General features: G+C 39.9%; 2 protein-coding genes and 4 non-coding genes across 13 annotated transcripts in view; 4 read left to right on the top strand and 2 right to left on the bottom strand.

Moving 5' to 3' along the window:
* Positions 1-5,199, top strand: part of LOC120899748 (disintegrin and metalloproteinase domain-containing protein 10) — a 65,840-nt gene extending 60,641 nt beyond the window's left edge. For 7 of the 8 annotated variants that reach the window (XM_040305924.1, XM_040305925.1, XM_040305931.1 and 4 more), the window contains exon 14: positions 309-5,199. In XM_040305924.1, coding sequence (XP_040161858.1) covers positions 309-424 — 116 coding nt within the window. In that variant the 3' untranslated portion in view covers positions 425-5,199. The remainder of the gene's footprint in view (positions 1-308) is intronic. The other variant, XR_005739093.1, reaches the window with a different exon arrangement.
* Positions 5,200-5,349: 150 nt separating this feature from the next.
* On the bottom strand, positions 5,350-5,422 carry Trnak-cuu. The gene has a single exon. It is a non-coding gene; the product is annotated as a tRNA-Lys (tRNA).
* A 338-nt stretch (positions 5,423-5,760) lies between these two features.
* On the top strand, positions 5,761-5,833 carry Trnaa-agc. Its single transcript has one exon. It is a non-coding gene; the product is annotated as a tRNA-Ala (tRNA).
* A 783-nt stretch (positions 5,834-6,616) lies between these two features.
* Trnaa-agc lies at positions 6,617-6,689 on the bottom strand. Its single transcript has one exon. It is a non-coding gene; the product is annotated as a tRNA-Ala (tRNA).
* A 338-nt stretch (positions 6,690-7,027) lies between these two features.
* Positions 7,028-7,100, top strand: Trnak-cuu. Its single transcript has one exon. It is a non-coding gene; the product is annotated as a tRNA-Lys (tRNA).
* A 267-nt stretch (positions 7,101-7,367) lies between these two features.
* On the top strand, positions 7,368-10,662 carry LOC120903533 (ras suppressor protein 1). The gene is made up of 6 exons (XM_040313014.1): positions 7,368-7,704; positions 7,953-8,003; positions 9,361-9,600; positions 9,685-9,767; positions 9,838-10,085; positions 10,161-10,662. The coding sequence occupies exons 1-6, from the start codon at positions 7,551-7,553 to the stop codon at positions 10,255-10,257; spliced, it is 873 nt and encodes a 290-aa protein (XP_040168948.1). The 5' UTR covers positions 7,368-7,550; the 3' UTR covers positions 10,258-10,662.
* Positions 10,663-18,237: the final 7,575 nt, after the last annotated feature.

Raw genomic sequence — 18,237 nt, 5'->3', positions numbered from 1 at the left:
CGTCCACTTTTAGGAGAAGAGTAAGCATATATTTTTTTTTTCGTTATCCTTCATTTTTAACACATACTTTGTTGTATGTGTACTCTTTTATACATTCCATCCTCCATGCCCATTTGGAACCGCATAGAGACAGAACATATCTTTCAGTGTCATACATATTTCGTAGCAATTCAACTACATAACATTTCTAATCCTAATACTCATAAACGATCTAAATCCATTTACTCTAACAAAACGAATAATGACTCTCAGGATGAAAGGTGTGTTGAATGTGTAATAATTGTGTCCTGTTTCGTCTTGTCTTGCAGCACCACCATCCCAGAACTATAGCCGTATGAGCAATGCGGAGCTATACGCCGAAGCCTATCCGGATCGGGGCATGTACGAACCACCGAGACGCCCGTATGCTAACAATAAGGTTTGACAAGATCGACGCCAAACACGAGATCACCACCGCAACCAATTGCAACCAACAGCCGCCACCGTACGCCGATACCGTCGGTACAGTCCGCAGTTTCGCTACTGCTGTTGGAAATAATTGTCCCACTTTGTTCCCAGTTACCATACTCTGTCTTCTTCATCCATTTTTTTAAACAAACGACAGCTGTGCTATTGATTTCGTTGACGATTTCATAGTTCACCTCTCCCAATAGAATCACTTTGCAGGGGGATGGTGAGGGTATGCGAGTTGAACACGGATGCGCCAACGAATGAAGGTATATGGGACCGCACGTATTGCTCCAGCGGCCATTGGTTCACATCCACTTTCTGTTTGCTTATTTTTGTACGAGATAGAGTAACAGTAGAATCGTTTACTTATAAATTGAAAGCTAGAACACGAATGCCGCATCAAGGATGTTGAATAGATTTCAAACAACAAGAAGAGAAGAGAGAAAGTTGTGTACTGCAAGCGAATAGTAGGTAGAGGCCGTTAGATAAAACCTTAGGACGCAACAGAATACTTGCTGTAATATACTACTCTCCCCAATATGATTTTATGCGGTCGCAAGATTGTATTAGTTAATTTAATGATGTACACGGGTGCTCGTGACACTTTATCTTTTTCACTATGTGATGGAATTCTTTACATACATATATTTTTAAAAACCGAATACTATACGCTACCGTGATACAAAAAGTGCAGTTGATAGCAGTGGGAACGCCTCCACCCTGTACGGTCGTCATACTCGTTTCAAAACGCACGACAGGGAGAGAGCGAACTGCAAACTCTGATGTATTTGTTGCTACATTAAACATTCTACCTTTTTGGCATTTTTATCTATGTTTAATTATAAAGAGGAAAGTGACTTGTTTGTTGTTTAATGTATGATTCCCATCTGCAGTCTGCAATAACACAAAACCACGATCCGTCTGTACTCTCCATGCCGCCAATGTCCCCCGCCGTACAAGGGATCAAATAAATGTGCGGATGGGACCTTAGATTGGCATTATAGTATGATGTACATCCGTGGAACACACACACATTTACAAAGAAAATCAGCTATAGAACACACATACACACACATTCATCTCTGGGTCCAGCAATATAGCAGAAAACAAAAGTTATAAAACAAAAGGGTAAACGCAACATACAATAATGGAAAACGGGAAAAGTTTGTAAAAAAAAACAACATCAGTGAAACAAAGATGGTTAAGATAGTTGAGCAAAGCGAAACAGTGTATTAAAGAGGAAAAAAAACACATAAACACACACACTCTCACCGAAAGTCGAAGATATGGAAGCAAATTGAAGGAAAATTGTAAGTAACCTTTTAGGAATCGTTTGTAGCTTAAGCAGAGAGAGAGATAGAGAGCAATGTTCTTGAAACATCCCTCTGCACAGATATAAAGAAATACAGAGTATTTATCTAGCCGATGCCAAGCGAAAGTTCGCCTCCGCCGTGTAACTTGCGAAACGTTGAGGGATTGATTGAGTTAGAGTCTCAGCTTTGGAAGGGAAGTGCGAAGGAGTGAAAGTTAGCAAAATTTTGGTGATTTGTTGAGTGGAAAAAGAAGAGAGTTTGCAACAAAAAAGGAGTGTGTGTGTGCGTGCAAGCGTGTGTGTGCATATATATGTAGGTTTAGGAAGATTTATTTACTTTGCATGAGCCATCACTTTACGTCTCCCTATCTCCACTTGCAAAGATGCTGGAAAGGCGGGAGAGTTCGTGTGTTTATTAGTATTGTTTTTTTTTTAAATAGTGTTTCATTCTGCCTGCATAACGGAAACTACTATGAAGTTCCTTTTTTATCTTTGGTACTTCCCATCAAAACGGTAACAATGTTGCAATCGCACAAAAAGGTTAAGGTTGTTTATCTATGTGGCAATGAAGCTGTTTCCGTTGTTTTGCTATGACTAAGCAGCACATATGATTTTTTTTAAAGAATGATAACTGGTTGTTTTTTCTTTTGTTTTTTTCATGAACGTGTGTAAACAAACCCCTTCTTTTTCTTTGTTTTAATTGTTTACTCTTTCATTCATAACAATCAAAATCAATGAAACTTTTACTCTCGAGACTGCCGTGGGATAGTTTAGTAAAGAATATTGAGTTGTTAAAAAGTGTGAGAAAAAAAAACAACTAAAACCGCGAAAGTGTATGTCGGTTCTCTTAATAATGTAAAACGATATGAGCAAAATGGGGGAAAACGTGTGGTAAAAACAGTAGAGAGAAGAAAGAAGAAAAAACAATATTTAAAAGCGGATACATGTGATATATATTTTTCTAAAACTAATAAAATGAAACCAACCTACTAAACACTGAAACGAGGGGGACAACAGAAATAACACAAAAAGGAAAGGAAAACAAGCAACCATATATATAGCAGACACACGGATAAGCGCTCGAGTGAACGAATGCCCTTCACTCGGAACGCACTCGAAAAGGAGTGGGAAAGTAAAACAATAATAACAAGCAGCAAATATAGATCAAAATAATGATGCACAATAGATGCAAATGAAATTTAAACAAACACAACAAACAACTGGAAAGTATTCTCTTTGTCGGAGAATGCAAACAAAACGCTCAATACTAATAGAACGCGCACCAATCGAGAAGAGTTCATTATAACGAAACCCACAATGATACACACACATAGAAATGTTAGACAACATACATTGTTGTTTGCGAAACAAACAAACACAGAAGAAAGAAAAAAAGCGAAAACATACCCACAAAACCACAAGTCTATCCATATTTGAATTGTGCAACTGTACGTGAAAGTCGGTCGAATCAAACCAAACTGGTAGTTCACCCCTCCACCTTCTAGACTCTCTCACGCACTCACAAGAAATGATTCCATCGTTAAGAAACCTCCTTCCGAACAAAGCATAGAAATTAGTTGATAAAAGGAAGATGTTCTGAATGAAAATATGCTCAAATCTCCTTGCTGTTTTGGTTATAACTACGTGACGGCGGGCTTCATTTCAATGCTGTTCATTATTGTTCAAATTCCATCTCCATCTGTATTAGCAATAACTGTGAGTGGAAAGCAATGTTATACTCCTATGCAATAGATTTACTATTTTTTCACTATTCCAATTATTCAGTTTTAACGATCGTAGTGCAGATGTAATCTTCTTTGTAGCCATTATTTGTGTTCAATGTTTTAGGTTTATGTGCAATTACATACACAAAACACAACCATCAAATTCACACGCTTGAATCGTTTGGTTTGTCTCATGTAGGATACTATATAATTATGGGATTAAGATCTTTGAAATTTGAAAGCCCGCAAAACAAACCCAATTTTTGGTTAAACTCGTCAGTATATCTGTATGAAGTTCTCTACTGCCTCTTAAACTCCTTTAAAAACGATTTGATCTTCTATTAGTATTACAAACATGAATCTTCTTACATCATTCTTCTTCTATCGTATTTTAGCCTGCATTTTCTTTTCTATAAACATTACAAAATAAATAAAAAAATACTAAGAAGACGAGCAGAACTATCGCAATTCCAAACTCGTGTGTGCGTGTACTGAAAATCAAATCTCGACATATTTTCGTTTCTCGGTTGCGGAAGGGCTGAACGATATACGGGTGCGATTGAAATACTATACAATGCAGTAATGTTATGTTGTTGCGAAGGTGAAAGTGTGCAGTGAAAGCTACAAAAACTTCCTTTAGCCTTTTAGTTTCGATTCCATTAGTTTATCTAAATTGTAACGTAACGATGGCAAGAAGTGTTATGAACGATTCAATCTGTAAGTAGTGAATACGTTCGTCACATTTTGTTGGCTTGTTTACGTTCGTAATCTTTCCCTCAAGTGTAGTTACTAAATTGAAGCAAAGAGAAGACATGTTGCAGCGGTTATGTTCTTTAGAAGGGAGACAACAAACAAGCCTGAAAGCAAAGTTTAGAGCAAGAGTGACTTGTTTTTATTGACGGCATTTTACACTAAAATTAATTCTTCCAATTGAACGAGAAAGAGAGAAAGTGGATAAAAGATTATGCATAAATGAAAGCGGGACATATTTCAATGCGAAACAACAAAAGAATTAAAGCCAAACAAACAAAGCATACACACCCAACACAGAGAATATAAAATGGATGTGGAATAAAGTGTCAAGTGGGGGATGTAGCAAATTAAATGAAACAACAAACGCTAAGCGCTGCGATGTGCAACAACAAAAACATATAGTCTTGGCAGTGTGTGTGTTTTTGTGTGCTTAGAGCGCTCCCAAACTCCCAAAATGTAAGCGCAAAATATGAAAACGCCCACTGGGTTAGAGTTTGAGAGAATCAAAGACGAAAACGAACAAGAAAAAAGGAAACGGAAGGAAATGAATGATTATTGAAAGAAGGAGTCCGCAAGGTTGTCGCAAGGGTGAGGATGGATAGCATGTTTCTATAATTGTAACTATTTGTAAATGTTTGTAAATAGCGTTCGAAGTAAGCAAAACTGGAAAAAATGAAAGTAAGCAAATAATAAGAGGAAACCCTTGAAAGTGGATAAAGCCGAAAGACCATACAGAGCAGCATTACGGAACACTCTGGCGAGAGAAAAAAAGGAAAGAGGATAGAGAGCTCACGTTCACAGTTTAGGACAAATGTAAATGGATCTTTCAAGATTGGGCAGTTTAAAACGGAGATCTGTGACACCGGATGATCTGAGCAGAAAGTCTGAAACGATGGGATTAGTGATAATACAATAAAAGGAGAATAAAGCAAAACAAAACATCCTGGTGAAAAATTAAAATATGTACTTGTTGTGGTTGAATCAATACTGTTTATTTGAGAACTTGTGCATGCTAACGTTACGGTATTAGAGAAATAGTTTGTTAGACGAAAAAAGTGTGATCCTTGGTAGGATTATGATGAGATCACAAAAACCAAAAAAGAATCGTTGCGCCCAACGTGGGGCTCGAACCCACGACCCTGAGATTAAGAGTCTCATGCTCTACCGACTGAGCTAGCCGGGCTGTTGGACTGCTCGGGTCCAAGGACACATTAGACCCACACGCCCTTACTCAAAGATCGCCCTTCGCATGAACATCATCCATCACACGGTCGCATCTTCTTGCGCAGTTCATCTTCATTGCCCGAGTGAATCTTCATCCTTGCAGTATCGCATACCCATACACAGGCTCACGCTTGCCTGTGCCTGTTTGCATTTATTTCGTCCTTTCTGAGGGGGATTTCGATGGAATTGAGACCCTCAAAGGTCCTTGGGAGGGGTTGTCGAGTTGATGGGTTGTGTAACCTAGATTTGGAATGCTGCAGGTATGAAAATAGTGTGTGAGAGCATGAGTAAGCACCAGGGGATGTAGCTCAGATGGTAGAGCGCTCGCTTAGCATGTGAGAGGTACGGGGATCGATGCCCCGCATCTCCAGAGAACACTTTTGCTTTTTGAGCGTATGCGACGGAGACTAACTGATTTATGTTTAACATAATTATTGTATTTTCATTTAGATTTGCAATATTTATGTATGCCATATGTTGCTCTTGGCAGCATTTACTTGTTGCTTTGTATCGATTTTGCTAATGAAGATCCTGCAGCCTGAAGTCCTTGAACTACACCATCGAATTGACTGACTGCAGAAACATATTGAAAAGGAAAAAGTAAAAATCCATTCCGTAAAGAATGGTTTTCCTCATCATCACAGGTAAAATATTTCCGTATCAAATTATCTAATACAAGTTGACGAGTTTTTGACGATTTGAACAGTACGATATCGTAATATCGTAAGTGCTGTGGTGTCAACAGTGGTTTATACTTTCTTTGAATATCTAAGGATTAAAGCAAGATAAATCCTTTTTATTTTTATTTTTCATGTATACTTAAAGTTAAAAACCATTAACGTCGTAAAATATTCACATTTTCAATTGTGAATTATATGTGTAAAATAAAATTTATACCACTAGTCCAATTTTTGGTAAGAATTGATATCTAATAAAAGAACCCAAAGTACAGCTGTACTCTGCAAACGATCATCTGCATCGCCAGAAGTTAATAAAAACTTTCAATGAAACTATTTTTTGCAGCAACTTGCGACCGGCTATCAACAATACGGACTAAAACTTCATCAACTATAAATATACTTTCTAAAATATCACATACCATATAGTTCCAGTACCAGTCCACAATCGTTCAAAGAAAAGCAAAAGTGTTCTCTGGAGATGCGGGGTATCGATCCCCGTACCTCTCACATGCTAAGCGAGCGCTCTACCATCTGAGCTACATCCCCTGATGAATACTCATGCTCTCACACACTGTTTTCATACCTGTAGCGTTTCAAATCTAGGTTACACAACCCATCGACTTGACAACCCCTCCCAAGGACCTTTGAGGGTCTCAATTCCATCGAAATCCCCCTCAGAAAGGACGAAATAAATGCAAACAGGCACAGGCAAGCGTGAGCCTGTGTATGGGTATGCGGTACGGCAAGGATGAAGATTCACTCGGGCAATGAAGATGAACTGCGAAAGAAGATGCGACCGTGTGATGGATGATGTTCATGCGAAGGGCGATCTTTGAGTAAGGGCGTGTGGGTCTAATGTGTCCTTGGACCCGAGCAGTCCAACAGCCCGGCTAGCTCAGTCGGTAGAGCATGAGACTCTTAATCTCAGGGTCGTGGGTTCGAGCCCCACGTTGGGCGCAACGATTCTTTTGCTATTTTGCTTCATTTCACTGTACTTGCTGAGATTTTCTCATCTTGCTGGCCACCGCACCTGTTTACACATGACTCATTCTACGATACACACACATACAGTATTTTGTTGTTGCTTTCGATATGTGCAGGCGCACGCGCGCGCAGCACTAAACACCATCATCTCCGTGTGTGTACGTACGCACAGAAGGAGATCTGAGATCAGGTTTATTACCTTTTTTCTCTTCTTTTTTCCTAACCGATTTATCCACACTCGCGATCTTCTCGCGATCTCCGCACCGCGCACCGACGTAGGTGCGTGCTGTGGCAGTTTAGTTCGCGTGAGCCAACGCAACGGTGCATTTTAGAAACTGGTTCCCGCCGCGCGTTTTCGTGGGCGCATTTTGATCAATTTACAGCAACAGCAAGGAGCGACCGAGCGCGCCGGAGGAAGCAAAAATGTCAAACCAACCCGTCGTCAGTTGTTTGCCTGTCAGTGCGAACAAAATGTCGAAAGCGAAGAAGGTGCTGGACGAAGCGCGCGAGACCAAAAATCGCGAAATTGACCTGGTGGATCGCAACATTTCCATCTTCGAGGAGCTGCCCGGGCTGCGTGAGTATTCCGTCGACGTGGGTCACATTTCGTGCGGCCAAACCAGAGTTGCCCTTTTTTGGTAAAAACTACTTTTCGCTGGGGATGGGTCGGTCCCCCGTACGGGCGGGGCAGTGTGCGATATTGGTGGATGTGTGAGTGTGTGTGTGCGCGTGGTTTGTTTTGAATCTTTGTGGAAATGCGTGCGAGAGAAGGAACATTTCCGTGAGCTATTAAAACTGATTGGTTTTTTATCTGTTTCTTTACAGTGAATATGCTGTTTGTGACCAGAATAACGCTGAGCCACAACAAACTAAAGAGTGAGTAATTCCAGCTGGGTGGGAGGAGGATCTGCGGATGGCATCTGTTCGTTCAGATCGCCAGAAGTGTATTAATGAGCAAAAGGCGACGTTAAACTTACGGCAGAAATGTGTGGAGAACGTAGAACCTTCCGAAAAGTGTTGTAAATAAGTGTTTCGTTTTGTTAATAGCAAAATTAGTTTTGTGTAGGTGTTTTGCAAAAGTGTAATGTTTGTTTATAAAGAAAACCGTGAATCCTCGTTTGTCCGGTGAACCGTATTAGGCGGCGCTCTGGCACCAATCGAACGAGACAAACAAACACGACTCTGTTCGGTAGGTGCTCTGTCAGCTGTTCGATGTCTTATAGACCTGTCATGATGCACTGCAATGCGCCTATCTTTTCATTTTGAAAACGAAGCATTTTCATAGTTTAAATGAATATCCACCAACAGGGGAAAAATTAAGAAAATAATTTACTAGCTATTCACATCAATAATAATATAAAAATAATTCAAATTTAATATTGAAAAAATGTAAACAAACGTCCATGCCAAAACACATACAGTGCATACACATGCATCATGTACACGTAATAATTTTATACGCTTCAAACCTGTATATTTGATGTTATTATTGATTGTGAAGCATTGCAAATATTATTGATAGCTATTTCAAATATTTTACACGCAATTTTAAGAAAAAAAGAGAATAACTACGTATACATACTGGAAAATGTCCCGAATTGAATTATATCTACTGTAGCTCTGAAGTGTTCGACAGTCAAGTTACTCACACCACAGGTGGATATCGAACATCACAGACAGAATCAACTGACATTTGTGATTCGATATTTGTCTTGTTTGTTTGTTTGTTTGTTTGTGTCTGACAGTGGACCTCCATATGATTTACAGTCTGAACTCATTGGTTGAATTTCGATTCCCTGTCAACTGTTGAAGATGTGCTTTTTAGTTGGCATGTTTTTCCATACAAAAAAAAATGAAAATTTTCTCGACAGGCCATTAGATTTTTGTGAAATTTTCAAAAACCGGTTTTTGCATCCAAACGAATGCTTTTAATTGAACTGTCAGCCAACTATCGAGCGTTCAACTTAAAAGTATGCCAACTAACAAGCGTTCAACTATTGAATTCTGACTGTATTTGGGTTTATTCGAGTCGGACGTCGTGTTCGATTGGTGCCAGAGCACCGCCTTAACCGGGCGCTTCGTTTCGTTAAAAACCCCCCGAATAATGCGCATTCGTTAAAACAAAAAATCAGCTGTGTGTTTGACATTTGATTTAAAAATGTCGTTATTGCAGTGCGCGTTGTAAAAAATTATCAATCTGTTGCATTTTTTTTATAACCCTTTTGTATTACAGCCGTTCCACCCGGTATTGCCAACTTGAACAACTTGGAAATCTTGAACCTTTCCAACAACCACCTCGAGGAGCTGCCACTGTCGCTTTCGTCCATGCCGAAGCTGAGAATTTTGAACTGCTCAATCAACCGGCTCAACACGCTGCCGCGCGGATTTGGCGCCTTTCCCGTGCTGGAGGTACTCGACCTTTCCTACAACAATCTGAACGAGCATGTGCTGCCGGGCAATTTCTTCATGATGGGTACGCTTTTTGGTGTGGAGCGGTGTGTTCAAGCATATGTTTAAAAATTGCAATATTTTTTGCTGCTTTTGTTCGGTTTTGCAGACTCCCTTCGCGCGCTCTACCTTGGCGATAATGAATTTGAGTATTTACCCAAGGAGGTTAAAAACTTGAAAAATCTACAAATTGTAAGATTCCACACTGATGATGGTGCGTTTGGTGTAAATATTGCTCATGAGTTCTTTGGACCCTTTTCAGCTCGGTTTGCGGGACAACGATTTGCTGGAGCTGCCACGCGAGATTGGCGAGCTGACGCGTATCCGCGAGCTGCACATTCAGAACAATCGGTTAAGTGTGCTGCCGCCCGAGATCGCTAATCTGGACATGCCCGGACCGAAGTCGGTGCTGAAGATGGAGGAGAACCCGTGGGTGACGGCGATTGCCGAACAGTACCTCGTGGGCATTAGCCATGTGCTCGAGTACATCAAGACGGAGGCGTACAGAATGTAAGTTTGCCGGCTGCTGGTGGTTGCTGGTGGGTTTTGTATTTATTGGTCTTTTTGCACACTTTCTTCACACAGCCTCTACAATCGACATATGCAGGCGGGTGGTAAAACGGCCGGCGATCTACCACCGAAAGCGGACAAAAGTAAAAAAGCATCCCGGGCACGGTCGTAATCGGAATCGTTGAAGGATTTTGTAACTTTATCCCAGTGCCAGTTGGCTGATGGATGTATGGACGTTGTGGAAGTGAACATTCGGGTTCATTCGAGCGTTCCAAAACTAACCCGCTACTAAGCCTTGTGTCGTAGTGCCTGCCCCCGGTTCGATGCCTTCGTTGGAAGGGGTTTTTAATTGTTTAACTATGTAATAACACATGGAGCAGATAGTTTGTTAAACTAATTTAATTAACTTAAACTACCGACAGCACAAATGCACCCATTCTTTGTGCAAGTGCCTTTACAATGCTAACACACAGACACACTCACAAAAAGTGAACAAAAGTGTAATAACTAAGAAGAAAAAAAATGGCAATAAAAATGGTAATAAAATTGATGTGTTCTCACAAACTAATTTACGATATCCACCACTGTGTTATTTTCTGGCTCGTGCTGTGTATTGCACATGCTCATTCTGGGATACGCAAAGGACAAAGTTTTGCATTCTTTCAACCATTAAACCAACTCCAAAAGACCTGTATAGTGTATTCTTTCATGTTGTGTTAACGGGAACGGTTGTAAAATACTTTTGAGAAGAAAAAAGGAAAAGACCGATTTTAATTGATTGTGAAGTGTTGACAAACAAGTGCAATCAATTTCATGCAGCTGCAACTTTAAATTATTTCTCTGCGAGTGTTGCGAATCTGTGCGTCTGCTATGCCTTAATACGATCGTACGAAACTAGGAGGGGAAAACAACATTTCGGGAAGAAAAATTGTGCCCAACTCTCGCTTGTCGTATGGCATTGAGGTTTGGTTTGGCGTCGTGCCGTATGCAGCGGAGCTGGAGAGAGGGAGAGAGAGAGGGGATTTTAAAAACTTTCACCTAACCTAATTAGTGTAAGTAATGCAATTTGAATGTTTTGTACCTCACGGTGGGTATGCTCACTATTAATTTCAATTGGTTCACTGCTGCTGGTTTTGTACCGTTCGTTTAATTTCCGGAACAAGGGCTTAGGGCGAACCAAGGGGGGAAAACAGCTATTGAGAAGAGCGGCGAACGGTTGCAGTACACTCGAATGTTCTTGATAGAAGGCTATTGACCACAGATTACATTAAGCATTCAGACAGCATGATAAAATTACAGGGTTTTATTTTTAACGTTTGTTTGGATGTTTTCTCTGTTTTTTTTTAATTCCACATTCCACTCACGATTTATTACGATCACATGCATTGGAAATGGTCCCACGATTTCTTGGATGTTTAAAAAATGTTAGAATTGTCTTGTGTCTTATCTAGTTGGATAGTTAAGATTCTAGTTGGAATCTTATTACATTGTGTCCATGTGTGTTCTAAATACATGTTTTGTACAAAAAATGCAAAAAATCGCATTTCGTTGCAAGAATGTTAAGAAAGTCATGGTTTATTCTTTTCATCTTTGTTTTTTAATGTTTAAACATGCTTTTTACTTGTTTAATTTTTTTTGTCGTGCACCAAAATGTCGTGCTGTTAAATCACTTTTGTTTTGCTGCTGTTGGTTAAAATTTAATAAAACAAAGGGACATGTTAAGAAAACACTGATCCTTTCCTGGAATTGATTCCAATCTCATATTTATTTATTTATTATTATTTTTGGAACTTATTCATGTTTGCTGATGTTTATTGGTCCTATAACTTCGGTTGACTTCCTTTAACGCAAGAGTCTAGTCCTAGCAAGAGACTAGTCCTTTAACACAACGCAAGAACTGATCCTGGACTCATATCGGTACTGCAACCCAGTTGAAGACCACAAAATCAACTATCTCTAATCTATTTCCAAACCCAAGTGGTCCGTGATCCTAAAAAGGTTGGAGCTACTATCAAAATCGCAACAGTCTTTGAATGGATCCTTACCGGTCTTGGGACAGCTTTTGAACTAATTCCGAATTCATACAGGCCTTGGTGCTGAAACGAAATCCATACCGGTCCGGGAACTGATCCTAAACCCTTCTCTCTTTCTCTCTCTCTCTCTCTCTTTCTTTCTCTCTCTTTCTCTCTCTCTATCTCTTTCTTGGTGGCCTACTCACGATAGAGCACGTCGCTGTGACATGGCCCGGTCAACAATCATTCTCCAGGATGCTCGGTCCTTGGCTGCAGTCTCCCATCCATGTAGACACCCGATCTTGGACAGGTTTCGCTTAACCTGGTCTAGCCATTGAGTTCGTTGTGCTCCCCTGCGCCTTATGCCGAACTGGGGATCGCCGTCGAACACCTTCTTGGTGAGGCATGAGTCCGGCATCCTCATGATATGGCTCAGTCATCGTATCCTGCCTTCGTTACTTCTACAAATGGATTTACTTGTATAAAGCAATTTTTCAGTCTTGAATGAGTTTTTTAAGGTGTTTGTGTTTGGTTGTTCGTGTTTGATTAACTCTGCAATATCCTCAACAAATAAATATCCTTATTCAACAACTTTGAATGAAAGTGGAAAGCTGTTTGAATGATAATCCTTATAAAATAATTCCTTTTGCAATTTCAATGATCTATTCCAGGGGTCTCCAAACTACGGCCCGCGGGCCGCATGCGGCCCTTGAGAGCTTATAATGCGGCCCGCGATGATGTTGCAAAGGATAATATAAATATCCTATTAGTTTGAAAATTTTCATCATTTTTTTTAAATTTTTACTAAACCAAGACAAAAATCAAGTTACTATAAAAAAAACTGCAGAATTTTAAAATATTCATTAAGTATTTTCAGACCAAAACGAGATTTAAACGTTCTCATTACCAAAAGTAACGTCCAAATGGCACTCAACAACGTTATTTAAGAAGCAATGCGGCCCGCGAATTGAAAAGTTTGGAGACCCCTGATCTATTCAATCAACCTTACCTCATTTCTGTACGCCAGGTTTAAAGGAAATTTTAAACCAAACAATATATCGTTTAAAGAGCCGGCCGGGAATGATTGCCCGATCTTACCAAGCCTATACTTTACGACCCAGCCTTGTTTTCTCATGCACAAAATGCTCCTTTTTATGAACAACATTTACATTTCTCACCGAGCAGAAAAGATAATAGCTTGAATAAATTTGCACCATTCAATGGGAGGGCGAAGGATGAGGGGAGATAGTACAGCCAAGCCTTCTGCAAAACCTGCCAGTCAAGCCGGACGTGATGTGATGGAAAGTGGAAATAAAATAATGAGCAAATGATTATTGAAATTAATTACGCAAAAGGTGAGCCGAGCTCGCAGATAAAATGGAAGCAGATCGAAAGCGTCGCTGCTCCATCGGGCAGAACGTGCCATTCTTGCGCCAATGGTGGTGGATGGTGCTGCATCTTGCCTTCCCTCCCCGCTTGCATTGGTTCAAGATGATGAGTGTCTGTCGATACGCTGACGGTGATGATGAGTTACAGGGGGTGGGAAGCACATTTTAAACCGAACCACCCTTGCCAGATGGTTTTGAAAGTAAGAAAACCAAAAAAAAAGAAGAAGCAGAAGAGAGATTAGTAAAAGTCGTTAAAAACTTTGCCCGGATTTCGTCAAATGCTGCACCCACGGCGGGTTCGAAAGCGTGCATCTTAGTCCATGGTCTTGTTGCTGAATGTCTTTCATTTTGTAAACGCATCACTGAATGGCGTTGGAAGTGAATGCAATCGAATGGAAATGCAAGAATGAGTAATTGCAATGTTGTTATGTAAATTGAGGCACAAGTTATAAGCGTTAATCACTTTAAAATGTTGTAGCTGTGTTTAAGTGAGGTTATATGCACTAAACTTGGGTCCGTTGTAAAACAAAGCTGTTGATTATTGGGGATTGCTACATTCCTGCTTTGCTGTGCAAGAATTATCCTTCTCTAAATATTTTAAAATGTTCTCTTGCATTTACTTAAGGACTTACTTATGGAGCTGGGTGAATGAAAGTTTGTTTAACGTATTATCAAACTTTGTGAGCAAAAATCGGATATTCACTCAATTAGAACCATTTAAAATACTTATTTAAAAAACAATCGATGATAACATTTTGAAAAAGCTTTAAACCGGAATAGACGGTTTTTAACACACACAGGAAAGAAATAAGAAGGTACTAATATGAAATGAAAAAAAGTAAAAGTAAAAATCAAGACAGAGCAAAGAAACAGAAAAACATGTAAAATTTAGAAAAAGAACAGACAACAACAAAATTGGGAAAGGATAATTATAATTAGAGCAAATAAATAAAAAAAGATGATAAAATACAACCGAATAACAAAATCAATGCCCCATTGCTTTGCTGGTCTTACAACAAATGTAAGAATAGTGAACATGAAATAAGAAAGGACAAAAAACAAACAAACAAAAACACTATCTAGCATACCTTCAGGCGCTTAACAAAAATAAATAAAATAATAAAAAAGGGGTTTTGTAGCATATGAAGGTCGATCAGAGTAGATGAAAAAACGGTACTTATAATAAAAAAAACAGGACATCCGTGTTCAAAGACGATAAGAGGGTCTTTTCTTTTATCTTCACGCAGTAAACATTTATTGCTTGAAATTTTCTCATAGTACTTTTCATGACATTTAAATTTTGATGAACTGCTATCGTTGCATTCTTCGTTTCAACCGTAATACGTGACTTATTAAACGATTGAACTTGATGTCGGAATCGTTTGAATCTCACAGGGGTATGAGGCAAGGTGATGGACTCTCCTGTCTGCTCTTCAACATCGCCCTGGAAAGTGTCATTCGAAGCGCGGGTTAGACAACGATATCCGTGGCACGATCTCCTATTGGTCTCTCCAATTTCTTGGTTTCGCGTATGACATCGATGCTTGCCGGAGACTCAGACCATCTGGAAAGCAGTGTATTAGTTGACGGCGATAATCTCGAGGTAGTAAAGCAGTTTTGCTCTCTCGGGACAGTCGTTACTTCGGACAATCAGCAGCGAAATCCGGAGACGCATTGTACAAGGGTATCGTGCATACTATGAGCTTCACCAACTGCAGAGTTAGAGAAAACTTCAAGTCCGCACGAAATGTGAGATATATCGCACATTGATTCGCCCGGTGGTCCTCCACAGACACCGGGACTCGGGACCATTCGAGCGGAGGATGCAAACGCTTCGGGCGTGTTTGAGCGACGCATCCTTCGGACCATCTTTGGCGGTGTGTTCGAATATGGAGCCTGGACGAGAAGGATGAACCACGAGGCTGGCAGGATACGATGGTTGGGGTATGTCATGAGGATGCCGAACTCATGCCGCCTCACCAAGAAAAGGTGTTCGACAGCGATCTCAAGTTTGCATCGATTGCATCGATTTCCATTTTGTAAGCCCAATGTATTTTGCGATCAACAATTTTGCTACCCAAGGATTTCGCGATTTTTCACCGCATATCTCGGAGACTACTTGTACGTCAGTAGCAGATGGAATCGTTTATTTAAACTAGCATTTGTACATCAAAAACAGTTTAGTTGTGTGCATTGTTAGAAAATCATGAAATTTGACTTGAGCAGAGTTACGTGGATTGCTCTGGAACGGGTAAATCGCGTATCCCCGGAACAGACTGTACCTAAATCGACCTCTATATCATATAGAGTTTGGTATTTTCTTTCCTCTAACAAGCATAGTACATTAGCGGCCGGTTTTTTCCCTTAAACTCCCGCACCCTATAATCTTAAACTTAAACTAATTCTAAACATTTTAAGCTATCATCCTTAACTTAACTTCACGCAACCTTAAACAATATTACAAATAATGTAAAGAAAGTTTTTCCGCTATTCAACTTTCGCAGATAGTCTAGTCTACGCTAATTAACTGCGCAATCCGAGAACATACCGGTCAGAGATAAGTTTTAATGGTATAAAATGGTAGCATTAAAATACCATTTTTTAATACTATAACCGTTACTCGCACAAAGCGTTGAAAGGCTCTTTACGCACGTGCAATCAAACAACAACCATGGACCAGTTACTTCCCCGTAGTTAGAGGCGGTGTCAACAGCGAACGGTACGATAAGCAAGCGAGCATAACATGATGAGGGTGATAGCTGTAGCAACCAAGCGAACCGATCGTGCAAAAATCAGCCAACTGTGATAATGATAAAATATTAATCATTATCAACGGTTTGCACCCCGATGCAACTTTGCACCTCTGCTTGCTGGTGTATATTTTTGAATGATTGAGTGGCGTTTTGCTGTCTCCGTACTTTGGCCCTGGTCACCACTAGTTCAATATTTATTTATTTTTCAATTTAAAGCCTTTTACAGTGATAAAAAAGTGAGTAAAAAAACGAATAATTTACCAAAAAAAAGGCATCATGAGGACAGAGAAAAATGTAAAAGTATCCACTGCACAAGAGAAACAGGATCAATTGAGTAGGTGAGAAAAATTTAATAAATCGCCTTAAAAGTAAAATAACCACCGACCGAATGAGCCAGAGCGTGTGTGCATCTCTCGTGTTTTCCGTGTGCATGTGCATCGAAGCGTCCGGGCATGTACGACCAAATTTTGCATGTTTCGCTCACACACTACTTACTCCCGTCGCAGCACCACGCGCGGGTGTGAGATACGCTCGTTGGTGGTTCATAAAATATTTAACAACATTTTTATTACGTTTTCCTCCGTTCTCGTTTTTTTGCTCGCGGCGGCACGGCGGCACGGTGGGTGAGGTGGAAAATTCGTACAAATTTATCAATCACCTGTCAGTGTATGGGATTTTCCTTTCTTCTGGCGAGCAGCTTTTTTCTGCAAATCCATGCCAATGATATGTGTGTGTGTGGTGCAAGCGGGCATTAAGCGTGAGGGTATGGTTACGGCGTTGAAAATTGTCCCATTTCAATGGCACTTCACTTTTGGCGTTGTCCACTGAGTAGTATCGGAGGGCGATGATGATGATGGTGGGGGCAATACAATTTTGGAGGAATGGGCGCATAGTACAGCTGAAACAGAACTATAATCAAAGGTCTCTGTTTGCGCTAAAGCAGAAAATGAATCCGATCTGTTCTTGCTGCATACTAGTGAATGATGCACAATATCAATTAAAAAGCTGCAGCCCAACCCATTCATGCTTGGTGTTCTATGGGGCTGATTAACGTTCTTTTTTGTTGTTGTACGTGCGGTTTGAACTGTGAATTTTGATGTGTTCGATGGAATTTGACATAACGCAAAAAAACTCGTGGGGTAGGGCCAATAAATTGGAGCGGAAGTTAATTGGATTATCGTGCTCTTTGATCGTGCGTTGGATATCGTGGGTGACGAATTGCGAGATAGAGCTGAACCGGTTAGTGGCTCAATTTATCCTCTTTCGGGGAATTCAAAAGAGATAATCAGGAGAGGAGGGGGGGGGGAGCAGGGAGACTCTTCTCTGGAAGTGGATCACATTTGAGTTGATTGCTTGTGGTATAATAGATACTCGCTTGTGTGTATTTCAGTTCCAGGAAGTCAGGTAATGGGTTGATGCTGTAAAAGTTGTGCATTGGAGCTTTTGGGCTGCATGAGTCAAATGCTGTCTTTTTGTTCCTTATTGCCGAATAATTTATAATCGTTCAAATGAATGCATTCTTTAATAATATAATCACAGGATGCATAAAGTTTATAAAAAGTTTATACCTGTTTTCGGAAGCTGAGGCTACAATTATGTTTATTTTGGATATTATTTTAAAAGATTGCATTGGTAAACTTTTTTTCCCAATTCGGGATTAACTGTGGTACTTGGACCTTACTCGACCCAAGATCATGAAGGATCTTTTCTCTAATTGGCTCTAATTTTGACCATCTAGTTTCCAAGTGACATTTGTTCTAAATTTGTATCCATAATCTGATCGAATGGTGCTCAAAATACCAGCAATGTGTGGATTTGTGTGTGATTAATTATTTTTAAAGTGTTAACATTTCATTGATGTGTACATTGAACTCATTTATTTCTAAGATTTGACGTGGAGAGAAGTGTTTTTGAGCATTTTTTTTTAATTGAAAATTTGCTTTTTTATGTCTATAAATTCGAAGGGAACGTTACGGTAAAGGTTATTCCCTGACGAAAC

Source organism: Anopheles arabiensis, chromosome 3, assembly GCF_016920715.1.
Source record: "Anopheles arabiensis isolate DONGOLA chromosome 3, AaraD3, whole genome shotgun sequence".
NCBI classification, from domain to species: domain Eukaryota; kingdom Metazoa; phylum Arthropoda; class Insecta; order Diptera; family Culicidae; genus Anopheles; species Anopheles arabiensis.
This window is presented reverse-complemented; position numbering and strand designations above follow the sequence as displayed.